The 26,742-nt window shown below is 51.6% G+C and overlaps 2 protein-coding genes and 1 pseudogene across 3 annotated transcripts in view; 2 read left to right on the top strand and 1 right to left on the bottom strand.

Annotated features, from left to right (window-relative positions):
• The first annotated feature begins 1,127 nt into the window (after positions 1-1,127).
• CD52 (CD52 molecule) lies at positions 1,128-4,133 on the top strand. Its single transcript, XM_003809448.5, has 2 exons — positions 1,128-1,311; positions 3,405-4,133. The coding sequence occupies exons 1-2, from the start codon at positions 1,258-1,260 to the stop codon at positions 3,534-3,536; spliced, it is 186 nt and encodes a 61-aa protein (XP_003809496.1). The 5' UTR covers positions 1,128-1,257; the 3' UTR covers positions 3,537-4,133.
• Positions 4,134-5,101: 968 nt separating this feature from the next.
• CRYBG2 (crystallin beta-gamma domain containing 2) overlaps positions 5,102-26,742 on the bottom strand; it is a 34,695-nt gene continuing 13,054 nt past the window's right edge. The window contains exons 4-21 of one of the 2 annotated variants that reach the window (XM_034958924.3): positions 26,486-26,533; positions 26,287-26,399; positions 25,994-26,123; positions 22,515-22,654; positions 21,575-21,701; positions 21,237-21,272; positions 20,763-20,899; positions 20,478-20,604; positions 20,066-20,205; positions 19,831-19,957; positions 19,563-19,595; positions 19,321-19,433; positions 14,731-14,860; positions 11,972-12,111; positions 11,447-11,570; positions 7,389-7,547; positions 5,401-5,560; positions 5,102-5,293 (exon numbers count right to left, since the gene is read on the bottom strand). In XM_034958924.3, coding sequence (XP_034814815.3) covers positions 5,205-5,293; positions 5,401-5,560; positions 7,389-7,547; positions 11,447-11,570; positions 11,972-12,111; positions 14,731-14,860; positions 19,321-19,433; positions 19,563-19,595; positions 19,831-19,957; positions 20,066-20,205; positions 20,478-20,604; positions 20,763-20,899; positions 21,237-21,272; positions 21,575-21,701; positions 22,515-22,654; positions 25,994-26,123; positions 26,287-26,399; positions 26,486-26,533 — 2,073 coding nt within the window. In that variant the 3' untranslated portion in view covers positions 5,102-5,204. The remainder of the gene's footprint in view (positions 5,294-5,400; positions 5,561-7,388; positions 7,548-11,446; positions 11,571-11,971; positions 12,112-14,730; positions 14,861-19,320; positions 19,434-19,562; positions 19,596-19,830; positions 19,958-20,065; positions 20,206-20,477; positions 20,605-20,762; positions 20,900-21,236; positions 21,273-21,574; positions 21,702-22,514; positions 22,655-25,993; positions 26,124-26,286; positions 26,400-26,485; positions 26,534-26,742) is intronic. The other variant, XM_055103665.2, reaches the window with a different exon arrangement.
• Positions 8,590-11,411, top strand: LOC129394732 (large ribosomal subunit protein eL34-like; annotated as a pseudogene).

The raw sequence follows: 26,742 nt of genomic DNA, 5'->3' as shown, positions 1-26,742 counted from the left end.
GATTCCTCTCATCCCCCCACCCCTCCCTGGGCCCTCACAGCCACTCCCTCACCCCAGTCCCCTTCCACTGCAGCTTAGTCACCCACTTGTCCCTTCCCTCGCTCCCCTCCCATTCATCCTCAGCTAATACAAACAACCCATCTGCTTGCTACTTTCTCTACCCAAATCACAAAATGCTAGGTCTTGGCTGGGCGCGGTGGCTCATGCCTGTAATCCCAGCACTTTGGGAGGCCGAGGCAGGCGGATCACTTGAGATCAGGCATTCGAGACTAGCCTAGCCAACATGGTGAAACCCAGTCTCCGCTAAAAAAAAAAAAAAAAATACAAAAAATTAGCCAGGCGTGGTGGCACGCACCTGTAGTCCCAGCTATGCGGGAGGCCAAGGCAGGATAATTGCTTGAACCCAGGAGGTGGAGGTTGCAGTAAGCCGAGATCATGCCAGTGCACAGAGCAAAACTCTGTTTAAAAAAAAAAACAAAAAAACCAACAAAAACAAAACAAAACACTAGGTTTTAACAAACTTCAGAAACAATCTATTTCAGTCTTCCCATTTCCTTGAAATGAGGAACTGAGGCCTAGAGAGGGAAAGCCCAACTGAAACCAGGCTTCCCGATTCCTCACCTCCAGCACCTTCACAGAAATCCACCAACCCTTCCACAATCTAAACATTTCCCAAGCTTTCATTCAGAACCTGCAGCCCATCTACAACCTTCCCTTGAAACATAAATCTATCCCAGCCCTTCTCCTTCGGCTCCTATACCCTGCCCCAATCTTCTTTAAACAACAAACTCATTTACGGAATATCTGCTATGTTCTGGCTCTTTTTAAATTGGTTATTATTACATGTAATCCGGCAGTTCTTTTGTTAAAGGGTCAGAGAGGTAGAGTTTCCGGCCCAGGGTCTCAGAGCTGGTCAGTGATTAAACCAGGATTCAGCCTGCAGGATGCATGATTCCAGGCCTCGGGCCCTACTTACTCCCACCGTTGCCTCTGGATTGACCTCTCTCCTATCTCGTACGATCTAGCCTGCTCCCCAAGCCAGGGCCTTAGAACCTAGAGCCTGGTATTATCCACCCCCAGATCTGCAGAAAGGAAGCCACACCCCTCCTCCACCTTGTAAGCCCTCCTTCCTCTCCCTACCTCACCCCGCCTCCTCTGCCTCCTGATTCAAAAGCAGCTAAACCAAAAGAAGCCTCCAGACAGCCCTGAGATCACCTAAAAAGCTGCTACCAAGACAGCCACGAAGATCCTACCAAAATGAAGCGCTTCCTCTTCCTCCTACTCACCATCAGCCTCCTGGTTATGGTACAGGTAAGAGCAACGCCTGGCACCACTGCCAGGACTCCCCAAAGTTGCTTGGCATGGAGGGAGGGCATACAGGATGTAAGCTCCCAGAGACCCAGCCTTCTCTCCTGAGAGCACAGCAGATGGACTCCAACAGGAAAACTGCGGACACAGCGGGCCTGGCCGCCCAGCCTTCCAGCTCTTCTGGCTGGGGCTGCACTGCTTGCGGGCTGCCCTGAGAGAAACCTGTATCCACAGCTGGGGAGCACTTACAGGGTGCTAGGCACGTTGGGGCACCCAAGGGGTGTTGTGGAATAATAGAGAACTAAGAGACTTGGGAAGACAACCCTGAGTGAGGAAGGCATCGGCCCACAGGGAGTCTGGGGAGATGGTCCTTTGGGGAGAGGCCAGGAGATGTCCAAGTGGAGCCTGCTGTGGTTATGGAGGTGACAGGGGACACTCCAACCCCCACTCCCCTGCCAGAGAGAAGCCTGGATGTTCAGGAATGCAAAGAAGACAGGACTCTCCCATTTCAGAAACAACTGGAGTCTCAAAAGCGACTGCTATTCCAGGAGGCAGCTTTGGTAGCATCCCAGGTGCCCAGAGGGGAGTCAGTACAGCAGACCGGAGCCATCAAGTTCTTGATCAAGAACAGCTTGATCACCATCAAAACCAGCTTAATCTCCATCAAGAACAGTTCTAGTTGCAGCTCCATCAAGCATTAAGGACAGCTCGGTCACCATCTGGCCACTTCCCCACCCCACATCCAGCCACCCACGCTTTGCCAAGTGCTTTCTCACTCAGCCCTGGCTCATGTGACCTTCACAACTGTGATGAACTTCTCCCCACTCAGAAGATGAAACTGAGGCTCAGGGAAGCTAAGCCCTTTGCCAGGCTAGGAAGGTCAAGGGCCAGGGCTCCCCTGTCTCCCTCTATGCCAGAAGGGCTGGTGGCTGGGGAGAGGTGAAAAGAAAGGTTCTGTGACCGGGCACGGTGGCTCACACCTGTAATCCCAGCACTTTGGGAGGCCGAGGCAGGCAGATCACCTGAGGTCAGGAGTTCAAGACCAGCCTGGCCAACATGACAAAATCCCGTCTCTACTAAAAATACAAAAATTAGCTAGGTGAGCCGGGCGCGCTGGCTCACGTCTGTAATCCCAGCACTTTGGGAGGCTGAGGCGGGTGGATCATGAGGTCAGGAGATCGAGACCATCCTGGCTAACACGTTGAAACCTCGTCTCTACCATAAATACAAAAAGAAATTAGCCGGGCGTGGTGGCGGGCGCCTGTAGTCCCAGCTACTCGGGAGGCTGAGGCAGGAGAATGGCGTGAACCTGGGGGTGAAGCTTGCAGTGAGCCGAGATCACGCCACTGCACTCCAGCCTGGGCGGGCGACAGAGCAAGACTCTGTCTCAGAAAAAAAAAAAAAAAATTAGCTGGGCGTGATGGCGGCTGCCTATAATCCCAGCTACTCGGGAGGTTGAGGGGTGGAGGTTGCAGCGACCCGAGATCATGCCACTTCACTCCAGCCTGGGCAAAAGAGCGAAACTCTATCTCAAAAAAACAGAAAGTTTCTGTGAAAGGGGGTGGGCAGGGGCAGTGATCACCTCTGTCCCTGCCTGTGTCAAAGCAGGAAGCAGTCAAACAGGACCTTGTGGAAGAAGTAGTGGTCACATGGGGCAGAACTGAGGACTGTTTTATGGAGGTGGGCGGATGGAGGGCGGGGAGGGTAGAAAGGGGACTGCATCTTTAAATAACAAACACGCTATTCAAAAGTCCCCTGAGGGCTGGGTACGATGGCTCACACCTGTAATCCCAGTACTTTGGGAGGCCGAGGCGGGTGGATCACCAGGTCAGGAGTTCGAGACCAGCCTGACCAACATGGTGAAACCCCGTCTCTACTAAAAATAGAAAAATTAGCCGGGCGTGGTGGCACGTGCCTATAGTCCCAGCTACTCAGGAGGCTGAGGCAGGAGAATCACTTGAACCCGGGAGGTGGAGGATGCAGTGAGCCGAGATCGCATCACTGCAGTCCAGCCTGGGTGACAGAGTGAGACTCCACCTCTAAAAAAAAAAAAAAAAAAAAAGTCCCCTGATCTTATCCCACTTCTCCTCCTGCAGATACAAACTGGACTCTCAGGACAAAACGACACCAGCCAAACCAGCAGCCCCTCAGCATCCAGCAACATGAGCGGAGGCATTTTCCTTTTCTTCGTGGCCAATGCCATAATCCACCTCTTCTGCTTCAGTTGAGGTGACACATCTCAGCCTTAGCCCTGTGCCCCCTGAAACAGCTGCCACCATCACTTGCAAAAGAATCCCCTCCATCTTTGGGAGGGGTTGATGCCAGACATCACCAGGTTGTAGAAGTTGACAGGCAGTGCCATGGGGGCAACAGCCAAAATAGGGGGGTAATGATGTAGGGGCCAAGCAGTGCCCAGCTGGGGGTCAATAAAGTTACCCTTGTACTTGCAGTGGGGTCCTGCTTGTGGTTACTGGACATCCCTACGCCCCAAGAGCCAGCTGTGCAGCAGCACCAGGGAGTTTCCCATGTCCCCATCAGCAGGGAAATTGGCACCAGGGAGCAGCCCCCAGCTTCCCCACCTAAATTCCAATGCTGAGGGCCCTTCCCCTTAGAAGCACATTGCAGAGACAAGGCCCAGAACCTGGCAGCCTCACCAACCCTGCAGTTGCGTTTGCTTCACCCATCCCTGGGTGTTTGGGAATGATGGTACTAGAGATGCCACCACCCTGGACATCCCAGGCTCAGAGAGCCCCTACCCCACTACCTGGGTATCTTCAGAATGACAGATCCAGGGAAATCCCCAGTCCCAGGGACACCCCTCAACAAGGTATTTAGATCCCCAGCAAACCAGCCCCACAGGCATCTGGGGCTGGAGAAGGATGATGGGTGGCTGTCTACCTCCCACGCTGGCCCAGGGGCTGGGAAGGCAGGAAGGGCAAGCAGCTGCTCTGACCACTCCCACCCTCCTGGGCTTGAGGCATCGGAGGTGGGTGCTGCAGAGATGGAAGGGAGCCCCAGGGCACCCCCCAAGGGCCCCTCCCACCTTGGCTTCTTCCTTGAGGACTTCCAGGGACAGAGGGAGCTCCCCCTCTTCTATGTCCTGCCCTCTCTGAGCTGGGTTAGAGACCTGGATGCCCTGTCCTGGCTTCTCTAAGACCAGAGTTGGGGTGAGTGCAGCAGAGCCCTGGGGGCACAGCCCTTTAGGGTGTGGCTCACACTCATCTCCCATGCCTGGCCCACTGCACCCCCATCACACTAACCTCCACGTTTTCATCCTGGACTTGTATGCATCCCTAGAATATTCTTTCTCTGCCTCCTGGAGCCTGGCTAACTCCTTCCCACCCTAATATCTCAGCTGCAGGTCCCTGATGTGTGCAGAGGGACATTGCAGCCTGCCCTGCACTTGTGGGGGTGATGTTCCTGCTGTGTGAGTCCCTCTACTTCTTTCCTCCCTTCTCATGGATGCATCACCCTACCTGTCAGGATCCTCTGTGGGACTGTGTGTTCCCTAAGGACAGGGACCGAAAGGCTCAGTTTGTGTCTGTGCCCGCACAGCCTAGGGCCCCACCCCGCTCAGAGCCTGCTCTCACAACACTTCATTTGGGTGGCTGCGCGAGACTACACTCCCCAGTTAGTCTGGTCCCAGGGCGCCCTCTGATGGCAGAAGGAGGCCTAACATCTGAACCCCAAAGCTGGGGCCTGGAGGGAAGAAGCCAGCCTGAGCGTCAGGGAAGAAGGCAAGTGAACAAATCCCCACCCCACCCCGAAATATCAAGGTGCACAGAGACAAGGGTACCTGGCAGCATATTAGAAAATAGCTTATGTTACAACAAAAACCCTATAAAAACATTCATCCCAGCAAAAGCCTCCAGGGCTGGAGGGTGAGGGGAAAAGGTTCAAAGCACATGGATAGTCCAGATCTGGGATGCCCTGTCCTCATCCGGCTCCCATAGCACCACGTGGTCCCGGTCGTAGCCCCGGCCTCCTGGGGGTGGGATGGGGATTAAAAGATAGGGAGATAGTCAGAGAGAGCTGGGACTCCATGGCTCTCAACCCCCTCAGGAGCCCTCTTCCCCATACATCCCACCTTACCCTTCACGTCCAGGATCTGGCCTTCGAACATCTGGCTGCAGATGTGGCCCGATTCACTGATGCTCCACGTCTGGCGCGGCAGGCGGCTCTCGGCCCACAGCACCACCTTGGAGCCTGGGCTAGGGGGTCCAATCACCTGTAGGCTCATGGTGGGGGCCATCTGAGGCCCCAGGAGGTCATCAGGCATTGTTCCTCCCCACAGGGACTCTACTGTACCCAAGAAACCATTGACCCATCTGCTCTGAATCCTGGCTCTTAGGGACTGTGGCCCTGGGCAAGTCTCTTAATCCTCCTCAGCTTCAGTTTCCTCTCGGGGATGGAAATCCCCAAATGCTGGCTTTTGTGAGGGTTCAGTGTGAGAAAACATAAAAGGGCTGGAAAAATATTAACTCCTCCAGGAATCCTTCCATGATTGGCTTCCAAAGCATAGGCTTTAGCATCAGACAAATCTCTACACATTTACTAGCTGTGTGACTTTCAGCAAATTACCTAACCTCTCTATGCTCTGGTTTCCTCACCTGTAAAATGGGGAGTATAAAAAGACCTGCCCCACGGTACTCTAGACTAAAGATTATAGGAGGCATTTGTGTGAAGAACTCAATGCAGAGCCTGGCATGTGGTCAGCCATATCTCTCATTCTAAGTAAAAGACAAAACCTCTCAATGGCCTACAAAGACCTACAGTCCTTATAACCTTTCTGGCCTCATCTCCTGCTACCTCCCCCTTACTCAACTCACTCTAGCCACCCAGCTAGCCTTGCTAGCCCAGAAAAATCCCAGGTATGTTCCTTCCTCAGGGCCTTTGCACTGGCTGTTCCCTCTGCCTGGAACACTCTTCCCTCAGATATCTGCACGGCTGCCTCCCTCAAATGTCATCTTCTTCGGAAAGGCTCCCCTACCATACCTGATACTTTCTATTCTCCTTTTTTTTTTTGAGACAGAGTCTCCCTCTGTTGCCCAGGCTGGTGTGCAGTGGTGTGATCATAGCTTACCGCAGCCTCAATCTCCTGGGCTCACGTAATCCTCCCACCTCGGCCTCCTGAGTAGCTGGGACTACAGGTGCATGCCACCACATCCGGCTAGTTTTTTTATTTTTTGTGGAGATGGCATCTCATTATGCTGCCCAGGCTGGTCTTGAATTCCTGAGCTCAAGAGATCCTCCTGCCTCACTCAGCCTCTCAAAGTGCTGTGATTACAGGCGTGAGCCACTGCGCCTGGCCTATTCCCCTTTCATGATTTATCTTCCTCTATTGAACTTTCATCCTGTAAGACACTAAGATATTCTGCCCATTTAAGTTATTTCTGTCTATCTCTCCCCACTAGGATGTAAGCTTCAGGAGGGCAGGTGTCAATTCTGTCTATAACTGCTGTATCCCCAGCATCTAGAACAGAGCCTGGCACATAGTAGGTGCTCAAGAAATGTCTGTGGAGTAAATCTACCTTTTCTCTTATTTTTATTTTTGTTTTTTTTTTTGAGACCAGGTCTTGTGCTGTCACCAAGGCTGGAGTGCAGTGGCGCAATCCTCGCTCACTGCAGCCTCTAACTCCTGGGCTCAAGCCTCCCACCTCAGCCTCTTGAGTACCTGAGACTACAGGCATGCACCACCACACCCAGTTAATTTTTTGTTTGGCCTCAAACTCCTGTCCTCAAGCAATCCTCCTGCCTCGGCCTTCCAAAGTGTTGGGATTATAGGCATGAGCCACCATGCCTGGCCAAATCTACCATTATTAATAGGGTTCAAGTTCTGTCACGGGCATCAGAGCTGGGAGGTCCCTTAGAAGCACCCAGTTCATTGCTCTTGTTTTTACAGACTGGGGCCCAGAGAAGAGCACGACTTGCCCAGAGGGAACAGTCTGCACTCTCCCCCTCCCCAGGGTCCTGGCTTCTGTGTGCATCCCTCTGTGTTCCTGATTGGGCTGGGACTCCCCAGAGTGGACCTGCAAATGCCTAGGGCCAGGGTGTCCCTGTGCCAGCCCCTGTATCAGTACCTGGTTCTTCAGCAGCCCATCCTCGTAGTACCAGATGCAGCTACCTCCAGCTCGGGGGTCGGCGACCACCACACGGCCTGCTTTCATGTCCTCCACATGGTCCGGCACTGCCAGGAATCCCCCCAGTGCTGCATTCCAGAGGCGGAAATAAACCCGGCGCTGGTGGCAGAAAGAGGCTGAGAGTCAGGGGTGCCGGGGAGGGATGACCTGGGCCTCCAGTACCCTCAACTCTGGACTCTCCAGTATCAGGCTCCCAAGCCCTCCTTCCTGTCCCCAAACCTTCCTTGACTCTATTTCTAAGTCACTGCTTCTTTACACACACATACGGAGAGCACATGTATCTCTCTCTCTCTCTCACACACACACACACACAGTTCCATGGTCATAGAGGTACCCACAGATGTGTGCAGAGGGACAAACTGACAGATACACCTCTGGTACACATGATGGCACAGAAGTTCACAGAAGACACAAACACATGGATACATGCAGCCATCCAACTCACATGTTCTAACCACAGATCCATGCAGTCTACTCCATACCAGGCAGTTCTGCTTGCTAAAAGCGTGGATGTGTGTGGGCATACAGATGTGCACACACACTTACAGAAAGAAATGCACACACACCTGTGTTGAAGAGGGTTCCTGACGGGATGGACACTGGACTGTCAGACATCAGACATGGCTCTGCCATAAATCAGCTGGAGCTCTTAGATGGTAGCAAAAGTAATAATAGTAATAACAATAATCACAGCTAATGTTTGTTGAGAGCTGACTCACTCAAGCACTGTTCTAATAATGTTTTACCTACATTATCTTCAGTCCTCAAAACTGACCCATGACACGTGTTATCCTCATTTTAAAGATGAGGAAACGAAGGTCTAAGGAGGTACAGTACTTGCCCAAGATTGCAGAGCAAATCCGTGTCCACTTCTCTGGGCCTTTATTTCCCCATCTGTAAAATGTGAGGGGTGGAGATAATCTCCAAGATTTCTCCCAGCAATGATGTTATGAGTCTTGAATACAAGAACTACACAAATATCCTTATACAAAGATACACACACTGTCAATGGTGTCACAAGTACAAGCATGCGCAGTCATAAATGCAATCCTGGCTGGGCGCGGAGGCTCACGCCTGTAATCCCAGCACTTTGGGAGGCCGAGGCGGGTGGATCACCTGAGGTCAGGAGTTCGAGGTCAGCCTGGCCAACATGGCAAAACCCTGTCTGTACCAAAAATACAAAAAACTTAGCCAGGTGTGGTGGCACACGCCTGTAATCACAGCTACTCGGGAGGCTGAGGCAGGAGAATCGCTTGAACCCGGGAGATGAAGGTTGCAGTGAGCCGAGATCACACCACTGCACTCCAGCCTGGGTGACAGAGTAGGACTCCATCTCAAAAATAAATTAATTAATAAAAATTAAAAAAATGAATGCACTCCCACAGATACACACACACACACACACACACACACACACACACACACACAGGTCATCACCAGAGCACACAGATGCATGGACACAAATAACCTGATGAGCACAGAAATACCCTCAGATGGAAACATGCATGCACACACACATACACACAGAGCCCATGGCCTTACCATTTATCTGCACATGTGCATTAATGATACTGATGTTCAGACATGCAGGCACGGACATACAGAAACACATATGCAGGCAGTGCTTCCCCAAGTGAGGTATGCTTACTACCAGTGGGTGGTCCATGAGATCACTTTCAGTCCTATGTGACTAAACTATTTTTTTTTTTGAGACAGGGTCTCGCTCTGTCACCCACGCTGGAGTGCCAGTGGAGCCATCATGGCTCACTGTAGCCTCAAACTCCTGGGCTCAGGTGATGCTCCCGAGTAGCTGGGACTATAGCACAAGCCATCACACCTAGCTCATTTCTTTTGTATTTTTTGTAGAGATGGGGTCTCGCCATGTTGCCCAGGCTGGTCTCGAACTCCTGGGCTCAAGCAACCCTCCCTCCTCGGCCTCCCGAAGTGATGAAATTACAGGCGTGAGCCACCGCACCCAGCCTATAAACTCATTTTTGAAAAACTAATGGCAATGTATTTATTACATCTATTAAGAAAAAAAATCAGGCTGGGCATGGTGGCTCATACCTGTAAACCCAGCACTTTGGGAGGCTGAGACGGGCGGATCATGAGGTCAGGAGATCGAGACCATCCTGGCTAACATGGTGAAACCCCATCTCTACTAAAAATACAAAAAAATTAGCCGGGCATGGTGGCGGGTGCCTGTAGTCCCAGCTACTCAGGAGGCTGAGGCAGGAGAATGGCATGAACCCAGGAGGCGGAGCTTGCAGTGAGCCGAGATCATGCCACTGCACTCCTGCCTGGGCGACAGAGCAAGAAGACTCTGTCTCAAAAAAAAAAAAAAAAAAAGAAAAAGAAAATCATATGTACACATCAAACTCATGACTTTATGGATATTATTCCTTAGGACAAGGATAAAGTAAAAAAAAAATGTGATTTTTAAATTTTTCCTCTTCTGGGGATATTGTCTAGAGGCACTGAGAATGTTCCAGCGTTTGACATATTGTCATAGGCTTTCCTACGGTACAGCCTCTAACAAAACTAGGCTGTCCTGAGCCCCTGGTAATAGAATTGTTGACCTCTATACCTACAAAGTTGGGAAAGCACCAAAATCTGCATGTGGCGTGTGCCCAGGCAGACTTCAAGGGGTTCATGCTGTGAGGTCTAAAGTTCTTATGAGATTGTCCAAAACAAAAAACATGTCAGGAGGGCCTATGGTGGTTCCAGGTATGCTAAATGTGTTTGTGGCAGGATCAAGCCTGCTTTCCTTATGCAGCAGCTAAAAATCCTTATGAAAGTGTTGAAGGCACAAGCACAGACTCAGAAAGCTAAATAAAAACTGGGCTGGGGCTGGGCACAGTGGTTCATGCCTGTAATCCCAACACTTTGGGAGGCCAAGGTGGGCAGATCACATGAGGTCAGGAGTTCAAGACCAGCCTGGCCAACATGATGAAACCCCATCTCTACTAAAAATACAAAAATTAGCTAGGCGCAGTGGCTCATGCCTGTAATCCCAGCACTCTGGGAGGCCGAAGTGGGCAGATCACAAGTCAGGCGTTCGAGACCAACCTGGCCAATTACAGTGAAACCTCGTCTCTACTAAAAATACAAAAAATTAGCCGGGTGTGGTGGCAGGCACCTGTAATCCCAGCTACTTGGGAGTCTGACGCAGGAGAATTGCTTGAACCCAGGGGGCAGAGGTTGCAGTGAGCCGAGATCACACCATTGCACTTCAGCCCAGGTGACAGTGCGAGATTCCGTCTCAAAAAACAAAACAAAAAAAAACCCCAAAAATTAGCCAGATGTGGTGGCACATACTTGTAATCCCAGCTACTTTGGAGGATGAGGTAGGAGAATCACTTGAATCTGGGAAGCGGAGGTTGCAGTGAGCCGAGATCGTGCCATTGCACTCCAACCTGGGCAACAAGAGCAAAACTCCACCTCAAAAAAAAAAAAAAAAAAGGGCTGGGCATGGTGGCTCACGTCTGTAATCCCAGCACTTTGGGAGGCCGAGGCAGGTGGATCACTTGAGGTCAGGAATTGGAGACCAGCCTGGCCAACATGGTGAAACCCTGTCTCTACTAAAAATACAAAAATTAGCTGAGCGTGGTAGCACATGCCTGTGGTCCCAGTTACTTGGGAGGCTGAGGCACAAGAAGCACTTAAACCTGGGAGGTGGAGGCTGCAGTGAGCCAGGATGTTGCCACTGCGCTCCAGCCTTTGTGACAGAGCAAGACTCTGTCACACACACAAAAAAAGAAACAGAAAGAGAAAAAAAAGCTTTTTTTAAGAAATAAAAATTAAAAGACTTTTAAAGAGAGTAATCTAGAGAAAAATATTAAGTAGACAATGGCTCAAGAGGAATGACGATGTGGCAAAAGTTGTGACAAAAGTACACAAATGCTGTGTTTGGGAAACACACAGCTAGACACTCATCCAGAAAGGCCGCCCAGACACGCTCAGCCCCAGACACACTCAGCTCCAGCCACGCTACCCACCTGCTTGATGGGGTAGAGGGAGCCCACCCTCTGGGTGCCGCTGTAGGTCAGCCAGTTGGTGATCTCGCAGCTTCCCACCAGCCACTGGCGGCCCCGGAAGTCACTGTGTTCACATAGCACCCAACTGGGCCCAGCAGGTGTCAGGGACACAGAGAAGAGCACAGACACACAGACAGACAGACAGGTGGAGGAGGAGACACAGACGTCAAAACATTCTCCACCTCCTCTTCTCCCATGCAGGGATTCCTCTGCCTGGAATAGGGTTCCCAGGGCGGAGAGGGAGGCTGGGAAGTAGATTTGGGGTTTTCAGGGTAAAGTAGGATCCTGAGAAGCCCACCAAGCTGGGGTCTAAGCCCTGAGAGCCAGTGACCCTTCTCAGTCTGCACGTCTCCCTCCTTCCTGGCTTGGAGGGGAGTGGGGGAAAAGTGGGGAGGGGAAAGAGGCCAGAGACCCCCAGGATCTCCGTCTTGCCATGACTCATCCCCACCAGCAGCTGCCGCACCCATGCCTCCCCTCAGCACTCACATGCCCCCCTTGATCCGCACGGACAGCACATGGTTGTTGAAGCCCTCGGCTTGCAGGCTCCGCACCTCCTTGCTGAGCTCGATCTCCTTCCCCTCGAAGCACTCGAGTCCATACAGGAAAATGGAAGGCTCTGAAAAGTGCTGGGGCCCAGGAGACAGAAGAGGGTGAGGCTCTGAGAGCCCAAGTCCCAGACGCAGCCCCACAATCCCAGACATCCCGACTCCCAGATCTGGATGTCAGGCCTTCTTCCCTCCTGAGCTCAGTTCTGCAGGGCCACTGATTCTTGGACGCTGCCAGCCGAGTGCTCCCGATTCTCAGAGGCAGTAAGCGCTAGGCTGGGTCCCCAGTTTCCCCCTCAAACCTCCTCTCCAGTAAATAGCACTTCTCAGAACTAACCTGGCACTCTGAGCCAGGATGGAAACCTGGGGCTTATTCTAGGCTTTTTTTTTTTTTTTTGAGACAGAGTCTCACTCTTGTCACCCAGGCTGCAGTACAGTGGCGCGATATTGGCTCACTGCAACCTCTGCCTCCCGGGTTCAAACAATTCTTCTGCCTCAGCCTCCTGAGTAGCTGGGATTACAGGCACGCACCACCATGCCCGGCTAATTTTTGTACTTTTAGTACAGACAGGGTTTCGCCATGTTAGTCTGGCTGGTCTCAAACTCCTGGCCTCAGGCGATCTGCCTCCTTGGCCTGCCAAAGTGCTGGGATTACAGGGATGAGCCACCATGCCCAGCCTAGATTTTTTTTTTTTTTTTTTTTTGAGATAGGGTCTTGCTCTGTTGCCCAGGCTGGTGTGCAGTGGTGCAATCACGGCTCACTGTAGCCTCGACTTCCTGGGCTAAAGCAATCCTCCCACCTCAGCCTCTTGAGTATATGAGACTACAGGCACATGCTACCATGCCCAGCTAATTTTTTGTAGAGACAGGGTCTCACCATGTTGCCCAGGCAGGTCTCAAACTCCTAGGCTCAAGTGATCCTCCTGCCTTAGCCTCCTGAAGTGCTAGAATTTATTTACTTTATTTTTTTGAGATGGAGTCTCACTCTGTCACCCAGGCTGGAGTGCAGTGGCGCAATCTCAGCTCACTGTAACCTCCACTTTTTAAGTTCAAGCAATTCTCCTGCTTCAGCCTCCCAAGAAGCTGGGATTACAGGCACGTGCCATCATGCCCGGCTAATTTTTGTAGAGACGGGGTTTCATCATGTTGGCCAGGATAGTCTCAAACTCCTGACCTCATGATCTGCCCGCCTTGGCTTCCCAAAGTGCTGGAACTACAGGCGTGAGCCAACATGCCCGGCCCAAAGTGCTAGAATTATAGGTACAAGCCACTGCACCTGGCCTCATTCTAGATTTCTCCTTTTCATCTTCATGATAACAATAACAACAATAATAATACTGATAATAATAGCAGCTCACATTCATCAGGGTTTACTACAGGCCATGTTATGCTAAGTGCTTTACCTGATCTCATTATACCTCTTCAACAACCCTATAAGGTAGAAGCTATTATTATCCCCCACTTAATAGGGAGGAAACAGGCTGGAGAGGGTAAATCGCTTGCTCAGGGCCCTAAAGCTGGGCTTCAGAACCAGGTTTATTTGTCTTCAGAGCCCAGCGTGTCATTGCAAGGGACTTGGACCCCAGAACCAGCTGCCTGGGGGAGAGCCTGGCTTTGCCTGTTACCAACTATGTGACCTGGAGCCTGTGGCTTAGTTTCCACATCTGGAAAAGGGAGATAATAATGGTAACACACCTCTTAGCATTGTGGAGGAGATTAAAAGGCTTTAGTATATGTGGCAAGCCTTTTTTTTTTTTTTTTTTTTTTGAAATGGAGTCTTGTTCTGTCACCCAGGCTGGAGTACAGTGGTGTTATCTGGGCTAACTGCAACCTCTGCCTCCTGGGTTCAAGCGAATCTCCTGTCTCAGCTTCCCAAGTAGCTGGGATTACAGACGTGCACCACCACACCTGGCTAATTTTTGTATTTTTAGTAGAGATGGGGTTTCACCATGTTGGCCAAGCTGGTCTCGAACTCCTCACCTCAGGTGATCCACCCACCTCGGCCTCTCAAAGTGCTGGGATTACAGGCATGAGCCACCACGCCTGGCTGGTGGAAAGCCTTTTAAACACCACCTGGCACATACTATGCACTCAGTAAGCATCACCTGTTCTGACTGGGTACTGCCCCCACTGGCCACACAATCAGTCACCAAGTCCTACAGATGCTAGCCCCTTATTGTGGCCCCGTCACTTCCATCCATCTCTTCCTAGGTGGAAGACATCACAATTCATTCTGGGTCATTGTAGCAGCAACCCCACTGCCTTGCCCCTTCTCATTGGTCTGCGGCTGGCAGGGCCATCTTTCTAGCTGGTCCTGTCACTCCTCCCTGCATGGAACATCACCTTGGCAGCACTGGCCCCTGCCCCACCCAGCCCTGAGTGTTAGTCCCACCGTCCCCGCACCACTTCTGTATCTGGATGCACCACTCTCCATGTAATCTTTATGTCTATGGGATCATGGGTTCCTTACAGGCATGGCTGTGTCTGATTTCTTTCCATGTCCCCAGGTCCTCTCTCAGTGGGTGCTCAATGAAGAGCTAGCAAACTAAACTGGCTTTACAGCCCCAGAGTCAAGGGGACCTGGGGCGGTTCTAAAAACACGAATCAACCCCTGCACCAGCACACAGGTTCTGTGTCCAGAACTCCCACAGCAGCAACTTCTGCTTCCGGGATTGCCTGGAACCAGACATGGAAACTCACCAGGGATACCTTCTGGAGAGAGCCCAGGACTGTGGAGGCGAGGCAGCCCATGGCCGTGAGAGTGGGGAACTCGCCCTCAGAGAGAATGTGCTGGTCACCCTCGAAGTTCGTCTCATCAAACAGGATCCAGCTAGGGAAGGGGAAGAAATGGAGGGTATCTGAGCCTACCTGTCCTTGGCCTGCCCAGGTTCCCCTGAGATACAGAAGAGGGAATGCAGACTTGATCATGATCCCCTGTCCCAGGGGAGGTGGGATGAACAGGCACTACAGCAGCAGGGAATGAGGTCAGACCTAAGAAAAGACTGAATGAAATCATACTGCCCCTATGGAGGGGAATTTGGCAATATTAGGCAAAACTCCATGAGTAATTACTCAGCAATCTCATACCTAGGAATCCATCCCAAGGACACCCTTTGAAAACATGAAATAACACATGCAGGGGGCTATTCATTATGGCACTTCTGCAATAGAAAAGGGGGGAAGCAGCCCAGATGTCCATCAATAGGGGATTGGAGCTGAATAAATTAAGAAAAAGTGGGCTGGGCGAGGTGGCTCACGCCTGTAATCCCAGCACTTTGGGAGGCTGAGGCGGGCGGATCACGAGGTCAGGAGATCGAGACCATCCTGGCTAACACAGTGAAACCCCGTCTCTATTAAAAATGCAAAAGATTAGCCAGGCGTGGTGGCGGGCACCTGTAGTCCCAGCTACTCAGGAGGCTGAGGCAGGAGAATGGCATGAACCCAGGAGGTGGAGCTTACAGTGAGCTGAGATCACGCCACTACACTCCAGCCTGGGCAACAGAGTGAGACTCCGTGTCAAAAAAAAAAAAAAGAAAAAGAAAAAGTGGAGTATAATGCAGCAGTTAAGTGGAATGAAAAAGAGCTCTTAAAGGGATATAAAGTGATCTCCAAACAGATGAAAAAAGCAGGCGCATAACAGTGCTTATAGCAAACTTCCTTTAAAAAACTGAGATATAATTCACATGCCATAAAATTCACACTTGTTGTTGTTGTTATTGTTGTTGTTGTCGTTGAGATGGAGTTTCCCTATTGTTGCCCAGGCTGGAGTGCAATGGCGCGATCTCAGCTCACTGTAACCTCCGCCTCCTGGGTTTAAGCAATTCTCCTGCATCAGCCTCCCGAGTAGCTGGGACTACAGGCATGCGCCACCACACCCAGCTAATTTTGTATTTTTAGTAGAGATGGGGTTTCACCATGTTGGCCAGGCTGGTCTCAAGCTCCTAACCTCAAGTGATCCACCCACCTCGGCCTCCCAGAGTGCTGGGATTACAGGCATGAGCCACTGCACCTGGCCAAAATTCACACTTTTAAAGTGTACAATTTAGTGTTTTTTTATTATATTAACCCGGTTATAGTATGTTCCCTTTTATGTAATAAAATGGAGGAGAAGGAAAACAAAATATAAATATTTGGCTTCTATAGTTATATGGAAATTTATGAGTGTATATTTGCTTATATCTTAACAACAACAAAAAAGCCAGTGGATGAATACACCAAACACCAAAAAAAAAAAAAAAAAAAAAAAAGATTTCTAACAGGGGGAGAGAGGGAAAAAGTTGACAGGGACAGAGATGAAAGCTGTTGGCTTTGGAACTGTTATAGGCTGAATGTCTGTGTCCTCCCAAAATCATATGCTAAAGCCATAACCCTCAATGTAATGTTATTCAGAGGTGGGGCCTTTAGGAGGTAATTCGGTTTAGAGGGGGTCATGAGGGTGAGACCCCATGATGGGATTAGTGTCCTTAAAAGAAGAGGAAGAGGCCGGGTGCCATGGCTCATGCCTATAATCCCAACACTTTGGGAGGGCGAGGTGGGCGGATCACCTGAGGTCGGGAGTTCGAGGCCAGCCTGACCAACATGAAGAAACCCCATCTCTACTAAAAATACAAAAATTAGCTGGGTGTGGTGGTTCATGCCTATAATCCCAGGTACTCGAGAGGCTGAGGCAGGAGAGTTGCTTGAACCCAGGAGGCAGAGGTTTCAGTGAGCCGAGATTGCGCCATTGCACTCCAGCCTAGGCAACAAGAGTGAAACTCCACCTCAAAAAAAAAAAAAAAAGAAGAGGAAGAGACAGGAGCTCATACTCTCTCTCTTCACTACATGAGAACACAGCAAGGTGGCCTTCTGCAAGCCAGGAAGAAAGGCCTCACTGTGGAAGTGAAGTGGCCAGCACCTTGATCTTGAATTTCCTAGTCTCCAGAACTGTGAGAGAATAAATTTCTCTTATTTAAACCACACAGACTATGGTATTTTGTGATAGCAGCCTGAGCTAAGGCACCATGTAAATATTTCATGTAATAATTATTATTTTAGAGATAAAATCTCACTCTGTTGCCCAGGCTGGAGTGCAGTAGTGTGATCATAGCTTACTGCAGCCTCCAACTCCTGGGCTCAAACAATCCTCCCATCTCAGCCTCCTGAGTAGGTAGTACTATAGGTGTATGACACCACATCCACCTAATTAAAAATTTTTTTGTCAAGACAGGGTCTCCTTATGTTGCCCAGGTGATTCTTGAACTCCTGGACTCCTGCCTCAGCCTCCCAAAGTGCTGGGATTACAGGCATGAGCCACTGTGCCCAGCTTCATGGTAATTATGCATAGGAAAACAGAACTAGGGCCAGGTGCAGTGGCTCACACCTGTAATCCCAACACTTTGGGAGACCAAGAAGGGAGGACTACTTGAGCCCAGAAGTTTGAAACCAGCCTAAGTAACAAAGTGAGACCCCCATCTCTACAAAAAAGTTAAAAAATTAGCCGGGCGTGGTGGCGTGCACCTATGGTCCCAGCTTCTCAGGAGGCTGAAGTAGGAGAATCCCTTGAGCCCAGGAGGTCAAGGCTGCACTGAGCTGTGTTCACACCACTGCACTCCAGCCTGAATAAGAAAGTGAGACCCTGTCTCAAACAAAAACAAAAACAAATCCAGAAATAGATAAAAATGAAAAATATTCCTTAAAACTGAAAATAAATTAAATTAATGAACCTAATTGTATATTAGGTTGGTGCCATAACCACACACACAAAAGTATTATTTCAAATGTGTATAAGACACAGTAATTTGAACTAATATATAACAAATAGGTTATAGGTGAATATCTTGAGGACAAAAAGAACCACAAGAAGCCAGGCACGGTGGCTCATGCCTGTAATCCCAGCACTTTGGGAGGCTGAGGGGGGCGGATCATGAGGTCAAGAGTTTGAGACCAGCCTGACCAACATCATGAAACCCCATCTCTACTAAAAATACAAAAATTAGCTGGGCGTGGTGGCGGGTGCCTGTAATCCCAGCTACTCGGGAGGCTGAAGCAGGAGAATTACTTGAACCCGGGAGGCAGAGGTTGCAGTGAGCCGAGACAGTGCCACTGCACTCCAGTCTGGGCGACAGAGCGAGACTCCATCTCAAAAAAACAAACAAAACAAACAAACAAACAAACAAAAAACAGGAAACTCCCAAGAGCATTCAGTGGTTTTTACTATTAGTTGTAATAAGGGCATTATAACTTTGAAACACCTAGCATGCAGATTTTGGTCTCTACCATTTGCCACTAAAAGGAACCAGGGTTCCTTGGCAAATAGCCAATTCTAGATTTGGAGCAAAAAAAAAAAAAAAAAAGTACAAAATGATCCTGGAGCATTATATCAAGAAAGTTATCAAAACTACTGGGGTCGCCGGGCGCAGTGGCTCACGCCTCTAATCCCAGCACTTTGGGAGGCCGAGGTGGGCGGATCACCTGAGGTTGGGAATTCAACACCAGCCTGATCCACATGGAGAAACCCCATCTCTACTAAAAATACAAAATTAGCCGGGCTTGGTGGCCCATGCCTATAATCCCAGCTACTTGGGAAGGCTGAGGCAGGAGAATCGCTTGAACCTGGGAGGCGGAGGTTGCGGTGAGCTGAGATCGCGCCACTGCACTCCAGCCTGGGCAACAGAGCAAAACTCTGTCTCAAAACAAAACAAAACAATACAAAAAAAACTACTGGGGTCGGCCAGGCACGGTGGCTCATGCCTGTAATCCCAGCACTTTGGAAGGCCGAGGTGGCGGATAGCTTGAGCCCAGGAGTTTGAGATCAGCCTGGCCAACATGAGGAAACCTGGCCCAAGGACCTTATTTGGATGCTGAGAAAAACAAGTTAATTTCACAAAGGCATTTTTGAGACAATGGGAGAAATCTGAACACGGACTGGGTATTGGGTAATATGAATAAATTGTTATTAATTTTATTAGATGTGATAATGACTTGTAGCTACGTGGGGAAAATGTTCTTTCATATTAGAGACACACGTTGAAGTGTGTACCCATGAAATTTTACGTTGGGTCAGGGATTTAAAATAATCCACCGAAAATTTAAAAGAGCACACGGACAGAGGAAACAAGATTTATCTTTATATTATACAATCTACAGTTTTACATTTTCCATTAAAACCTTATTTTGTTTGTTTTAAAATTGCGCAAGACAGAACAGCTCATCGCAAGGTAGTCAAAGGAAGGAAATCATTTGAAAGACTCTCCTCCTGCAGCCCCGCCTCTGCCCCAGCGCCCCTAGCCCTCCGCCCCTCCACGTTCTCACCTGCCGCCGTGGACCCGGCAGGACTGAGGTCGGAAGGAGGCGGGCAGAGCGGCCTGGTCATCTTCGAAAGAGAAGTGGTCGCCCAGAAAGTCGGGGCGGGAGAAAAGCTGAATCTGGAGGCAGAGAGGGGAGATGAGGGGAAGGAGGGCGATGGAGTGGGGCGAGAACAGCGGGGAGGGGAAAGGTCTGAAATGAGGGGAGAGACGTGAGCCCAGCGGCTCCCTGCGGAGTCCCTGCCTTACCTTTGAGACGAAGTGCAGATCGTGCTCCCCGACCTGAAGGTAGGGATCGAATCGAGAATTAGGGAGGGTGCCGGCCCCTAGCCTTGTCTTCTCTAGGTTTCAGTACTGCCCACCCCGCGGCCGCGCCCTCGGCCCCGCCCCCTTCTAAGGCCCCGCCCCAAGCGCCCAGGCAGGTCCTCCAGCCCGCTACCTCTGCGTGGGGGCGGGGCGCACCCGAACTCCAGGTCCCGCCACCGGGGAGGCCCCGCCCCCCGCGGCCGGCACGCACCTGTAGGACCGGCTGCAGCGAGGCGAGGGTGCTGTTGCCAGCGCCCCAGTCCTCGCAGTTACGGTACACGCCCTTCTCCAGCACGTACTGTTCCCCGGAGAAGCCCACCTCCTGGTAGGCCACCCACCTGCAGGAAGGGCGGGGCGCGGGTCAGCTGGGACGGAGCCTGCACCTCTCCTGGAACCGCCCCCGGCTCGCCCGGGCCCGCCCCGCTCCCGGAGCCCGGGTCACTTACACGCCGCTGAGCACGTGGATGGCCTGTGTGCTGGGGCCGTGTTGCACCAGCTCCACATCCGGCAATGCCTTGCTCACCTCCACGCCGTGCCCCTCGAAGTCCATGGCCTCAAATAGCACGACGGCCGGGTCCCCGAAGTCCTGGGTCCCCAGGGACAGTCAGGTCTCTCCCGCCCACAAACCGAAACCCCTGGGAGTGCCCAGACCCCAGGGTCACAGCCCACCCGGGGAATTAGGGGTGAGGCTGTCAGTACGACCTGGAGAAGAGCAGCAGGGGAAGAGAGGCTAGACCTCTGGGAACACTTACAGGGAGAACACGGAGAGGGGGTACAAATTCTTCCCTCCACAAACTGTACTGGGTGAGGTCTGGCTGTGGCCAGAGGCAGAGGGATGGGCCAATTGCCTTTGCTTACCGTCCGGATGACCCGGAGGGAGGTCAGCAACTCGTCATAGCCTCCCCAGTGTGACCAGTCTGGGTATTCCCCCTCCTCCAGCAGATACTGGTGGCCCCGGAAGCCCTCCTTCTCGTAGCCCACCCAGCTGGGAAAAGCAGGAGGACAGACAGGCAGGTTCAGTCATAGGAGGCCCATGGATGAATGAGACAGCTGTCCCCACCCCTACGCAGCCCAGGTCACTCCCCACTCCCAAGGGTAAAGGCCAGAGGTGATGAAATAGAAGGAAGGGTCCTGAGTTCTCACCAGCCTCCGAGAACTCTCAGGGACCCCACAGAGGCCAGGTGGGGGCTCTGGCTGTCCTCTGGCTGCTGAAGGTTGTAGATGTCTCGGCTCACTTCCCAGCTGCGGCCCTGAAAGCCTGGGGCCTCATACACCACAGCCTGGGGGAAAGGGGCTGTCAGGAGTCATCTGGACCCAAACACACCCAGCCAGCTCAGGAATGGCTCTGTCCAGCATCAGGCCAATGTGGCATCCCCCAGCCCTCCCACCTCCTTGCTGAACTCCATCCCCTTACCCAATTCCTATCTCTACTCTGACCTCTGACCTTCTTACACATCAAAAGCCAGTTCCCAGTGAGCCCATCAGGTCCCATCCCCCCAGACCGTGCTTCTGGCCCCCAGTGCCCTCCTCTCTGGATTTCCTGTCCAGACCACGATAACCAAACACCTGCACCCCGCCACCAAAGGCCCTCTTTGGCTCTTAAGCCCAGACTCTTACCCTGGGCTCCCCTGGCTTCTCCACACTTGGGCAGCCCTGCAGAGGAGACAGAGCTGAGACACCAGCCCAGAGATGGGAAAGACAGATGGGGCTGCGGATCTAGGATTTTCCTGATCCTGAGAACCCCAACCCCATGTCTTCCCTTTTCCCCTACCTCTTAGGTTAATCCTCCCTCTCCTCCCACTCCCATTCCCAATAGAAGCTCCCAGGAAGCAGTCTCCAAGCGGTGCTGTTTTACACTTCATCCCCCATCCCTTCCCACAGACTGCAGGACCAGCTACTTGGAACCAGGGGCAGAGCCTAGACCTCCTGGCCTGTGGGTGTGCCCTGTTCTTTACCAATCTCATGGGCTTCAGGGAGCCCACGCTGGGGTCCGATGTGCCCCAGGCCTCTGAGGTGGGGTACTCTCCAGGTTCCAGGATGTAGGGAGTGTCTTCGAATAATGGTTTGGGGTACAGTAGCCACCTAGGGGAAAGCAGAGAGGCTGCTGCACCCTAGCAGAGAGACTTCAAGGGACACAGATTGGTGGGCGGGAGGGAAGGTTTAGAGTGGAAAAGGAGGTTTTTTGGGGAGGTTCCCATCAGTCTCGTATAATCTCTTGCAGTAGCCACATTGGTCTCCCTTCCTCTGGCTTTGCCTTCTCTAATTTCACACAGCAGCTGGAGCATTTTTCTCTAGCATGCATGGAAAACTGCTTCAATAACCCCAGTAGTTCCCTGTTAGCCTCACAATAAAGCCTGGCTATGCAAAGAGGCTCTGCAGTCTGGCCTCTTCCTTCTCCCTGGGCCTCAGTTCTTCCCACTTGTTGCTTATGCCAGCTACACTGAAAATTTGAAGCTTAGCTGTCTCCTCTCTGGGCCTTTGCATGTGCTATTCCCTCTGCCAGATATACTCTTTTCCCCATTTATTCAATTGACAAATATTTAGAAGCATCTGCTCTGTGCCAGACCCTGCTACAGGCATCAGGGATACAGTAGTGAACAAGCATACACAATCTCTGCCCTCATGGAGCTTAGATTCTTGGCCAACTCATCCCAGCATGGTGTCTCCTCCTCCAGGAAGGTTTCTCTGACTTCCACACTCTGCCTCTCATGGTATGGTGTTTTTCTGTGCTCCCTCACCCCAAAACACTGAATTGCTATTGTCTGCTTACTTGCCTGTCCCCACCAGTGGACTGAGCACTCCTGAAGGCAGGAACTGTGTTCTGTCACCTCTGTGTCCCCAGCACCCAGCACAGTGAATGTCAAATGAGGGGATTCTAGAATAGACCAGACTCACAGTCCTGCAGAGACGGTGGCAGATGCCACCTGCAGGGGCTTCTCCAGACCCTGGGAATTCTTCAAGGCCTCTGTTAGCTTCACTTGCTCCCCCTTGAGGCCCTCCTCAGAGAAGAGGCTGATTTCCGGGGTGCTGTAGTCCTGTGGAAGGAGGGGGAAAATTAAATATAGATAAACAGCCAGGCATGGTGGCTCACGCCTGTAATCCCAGCACTTTGGGAGGCCGAGGCGGGCAGATCACCTGAGGTCAGCAGTTTGAGACCAGCTGACCAACATGGAGAAACCCAGTCTCTACTAAAAATACAAAATTAGCTGGGCATGCCCGTAATCCCAGCTACTCGGGAGCCTGAGGCAGGAGAATTGCTTGAACCTGGGAGGCAGAGGTTGCGGTGAGCCGAGATCACGCCATTGCACTCCAGCCTGGGCAATAAGAGTGAAACTCCGTCTCAAAACAAAAAAAAAAAAGAAAGAAAAGATATATAAATAGCCCCCCGTGGACAACACCCCGCTTCCCCAAGTCCATTTAGCCAAGGCTCCAAATAGCTTCTGAGAAAACCTTTGTAGCCATTCCCCCAGAGACCAGGAAAGTGACTAGGGTGGTCTTTGCAAGGTCAGCCAGCCAAGCCTGAGACCAAAGCCTGTGCTGGTCCCTTGCTGAACCTTTGGGACCTGGGACAGAAGTTCCCGGGAGAACCTGCAAAGTGCCAGGCCCATAGCCTTGCCTCTGGGTAGCCTGACTTCCAGCCTGGTGGGAGGATGGGCAAGATGGACAGCCACTTCCTGAGTTCCAACTTTGACTCCTTCTTTAGGTACGGTTCCTGCCTCTGTCCAGACTGGCTTTGCCTGCACGTCATCCCAGGAAGCAGCAGATCCTCTTTGTATTCTGAGTGTTTCTTCCCCACCAGGACCATTTTCATTCACTCACTCATTCATCAAATATGTACGAAGCATCTACTGCATGCAAGGCACTGTGCTAAGGTCATGTCCTACCCTATCTCATTTAGTCCTCCCAGTGGGCATTATTCATCCAGTCACAGGTAAGGAAAGTGAGGCTCGGAGAAGTTAAGCAACCTGCCCAAGGTCACACAGCTTGTAAGTAGCAGAGCAGTATAGTTTTTGTTCACTGTTGCAACCCAGCACCTCCCATGTGCTTGGCATACAACAGGCACCTAATCAATGCTGAATGAATCAAAGGAATCCAGAAACATCTGACTTCAAAGCCTTTACCTCCCACATGAAGACAAATGTATTGTCAGAAGTTCACAATTAACTGTCCACAAACATTTGTGTGTTTCTGGAGAGGCTTTTTGTTTGTTTGGTTGGTTGGTTTTTGGTTTTTGAGATGGAGTTTTGCTCTTGTTGCCCAGGCTGGATTGCAGTGGTGTGATCTTGGCTCACCGAAACCTCTGCCTCCCGGGTTCAAGCGATTCTCCTGCCTCAGCCTCCCAAGTAGCTGGGATTACAGGCACCCGCCACCATGCCCGGCTAATTTTTTGTATTTTTTTTAGTAGAGACAGGGTTTCATCAGGTTGGCCAGGCTGGTCTTGAATTCCTGACCTCAGGTGATCCACCTGCCTCAGCCTCCCAAAGTGTTGGGATTACAGGTGTGAGCCACCGCGTCCAGCCTCTGGAGAGGCTTTGTAATCTATCCCCTCCTCCTGGGCCACTGTCCTAGTTAAGCCTAATGAGCGCTCATCATCTCCTACCAGGAAGATTGCAACAGCTCTGGACTCAGTTATTCATTCTTTCATTAGAAACGAAAATCAGGCCGGGCACAGTGGCTCACGCCTGTAATCCCAGCACTTTGAGAGGCCAAGATGGGCGGATCACGAGATCAGGAGATCGAGACCATCCTGGCTAACACGGTGAAACCCCATCTCTGCTAAAAATACAAAAAAAAATTAGCCGGGCATAGTGGCAGGTGCCTGTGGTCCCAGCTACTTGGGAGGCTGAGGCAGGAGAATCACGTGAACCCAGGAGGTGGAGCCTGCTGTGAGCCGAGATCGTGCCACTGCACTCCAGCCTGGGCGACAGAGCAAGACTCTGTCTCAAAAAAAAAAAAAAAAAAAAAAAAAATCAAAAAATCAAACAAACCAAAAGAACCAAAATGCCTGATAGACACTGCTTTTACAGTCATTGCTCTTCCTTCTCGTGTCAAGCTTAATTTCAGTAGTTTATTACTGTGCCGTGAAAACAATGTTGTTGTTTTCACAGCACAGCACATGAAATTATAATTTTTTTTTACTCTTGTTGCCCAGGCTGGAGTGCAATGGCATGATCTCAGCTCACCGCAACCTCCGCCTCTCGAGTTCAAGCGATTTTCCAGCCTCAGCCTCCTGAGTAGCTGGGATTATAGGCGCCTACCATCAAATCTGGCTAATTTTTGTATTTTTAGTAGAGACAGGGTTTCACCATGTTGGCTGGGCTGGTCTTGAACTCCTGACCTCAGGTGATCCCCCAACTTGGCCTCCCAAAGTGCTGGGATTATAGGCGTGAGCCACTGCGCCTGGCCTTTGAAATTATAATGGTAACTTTTCAAACCACACAGCCCTTCCTCAAAAATTAGAGGTGCCCCTGGCTGGAAATCACAGCCCTTCTTGGTCTCCCTGCCTCCAGGATCCCTCTTTTTTCCACCTGGCAGCCAGTGGGATGTTTATAAATCCCTAGTCTGGCTATATGGCGTCCCTGCTCCAAACCCAATCCTCACAGCCTAGCTTGACTGTAAGTCCTGAAGGGCAAAGAGGAGATCTCCCCCCACTGCCTATTGCCTGGCACCGGTGCCTGACACATATTAGACATGAGTGAGCATCTGGGAGCAAATGAATGAGCAAACATGCCTGGCACCTCGGGTCTGACTGGGGGCCTGCATGCTGGCCCCTGGGGGGCAGGTAACCCCCACGTTCACTCCCATCTTGTCTCTGCTGCTCTGTCCCCTTCCTGCTTGAGCATCCACTCAAACTTCCCCAGGCTGCTTTCCCAAGCTGAGCTTGGCCTCTGCCTGGGCCCTGACTCCTCAAGCCAGGCTGCCCATTCCCCAGAATCTCTTTCTTCCCCAGTCAGCTCCACGGTCAGGAATCTACGGACCAGTCCACATTAAGCCCCTCTGCCCACTATCCCATAAGATCTCTGCCAGGAATTTCTTTTGAAACGGAGTCTCACTCTGTTGCCCAGATTGGAGTGCAGTGGTGCAATCCAGGCTTACTGCAACCTCTGCCTCCCGGGTTCAAGTAATCCTCCTGCCTCAGCCTCCTGAGAAGCTGGGATTACAGGCGCATGCCACCACACTCGGCTAATTTTTGTATTTTTAGTAGAGACGGGGTTTCACATGTTGGCCAGGCTGGTCTCCAACTCCTGTCCTCAGCCGATCCACCTGCCTTGGCTTCCCAAAGTGCCGGCATTACAGGCGTGAGTCACTGCTCCTGGCCTCGGGGATTTCAACTCTAGGCACTCGAGGCTGTCTCCCACCTCCAACTCACTCACCCAGACAACCCTCCTTAGGGAGCCGATGCCTTGGGGACTCCACTTTGTCCCTGGGGTTCTGAGTTCCATGTCTCCTTCAGGCAGGACCAGCTTCTGACCCCGGAACTCTGGCTCTTCGTACAGCACCCAGCTGTGGGCACAGAGATTCCAGGGTCACAGATGGGGAGGAGGATGTGCCCAGGGCTGCTGGGTAGCTGATGGGGTTTCTCCCAGGCTGGACTGGTCACTCCTCACTCCCTTCTGCATCCCCCCAGGTTCACAGCCAAGTGCCTTGCTGGGCACTCCCCACTCACCAGCCTCGAACTACCCTTATGGAGGCTATGGGGGCCCAGCCTGAGGCATCAACGATGTCTCCCCAGACCTCCCTGCCACTGCCTTGGCAGCCAGACTCTGAGAAGAAGATCACCTGAGAAGGCACAGAAGGGGTCCTCAGGCCCTGACCCCAGGCCCCTGCCTCCTGCTGCCCCCACCCACTTGCCCCCACAACCCTACCTTTCCAGGCCTGGTGTTCGGCTTACCCTGGGTCTTTAAGGCTGGGCTCTGAAACGGAGGCAGGTGATAAAGAAGTCCTGTGGGGTCACCTCTTTTCTGCCTCCCCACAACCTGCCATTCCAAGGATCCCACATCCTCCCTATTAACCTCCACCCCCAAGGAGCTGGCGCATAGAGGATGCTCCCACTCGTTCCCAACCCCCAGGGGCCTCATCACCCTGTCCCAGGAGCTTGGTGCTCATCACCCGCCTTCCTCAG

The sequence above is a fragment of the Pan paniscus genome, chromosome 1, assembly GCF_029289425.2.
Source record: "Pan paniscus chromosome 1, NHGRI_mPanPan1-v2.0_pri, whole genome shotgun sequence".
Lineage (NCBI taxonomy): Eukaryota > Metazoa > Chordata > Mammalia > Primates > Hominidae > Pan > Pan paniscus.
The sequence above is the reverse complement of the archived record's forward strand: the minus strand, read 5'-3'. Positions and strand labels throughout refer to the sequence as shown.

What these genes read in the sequence shown, in the direction of transcription:
- CD52 (XM_003809448.5), top strand. Translation starts at nt 1,258, where the DNA reads ATGAAGCGCTTCCTCTTCCTCCTACTCACCATCAGCCTCCTGGTTATG. An exon ending in GCCTCCTGGTTATGGTACAG is followed by an intron (nt 1,312 to 3,404) that starts GTAAGAGCAACG and finishes CTCCTCCTGCAG; the next exon opens with ATACAAACTGGACTCTCAGG.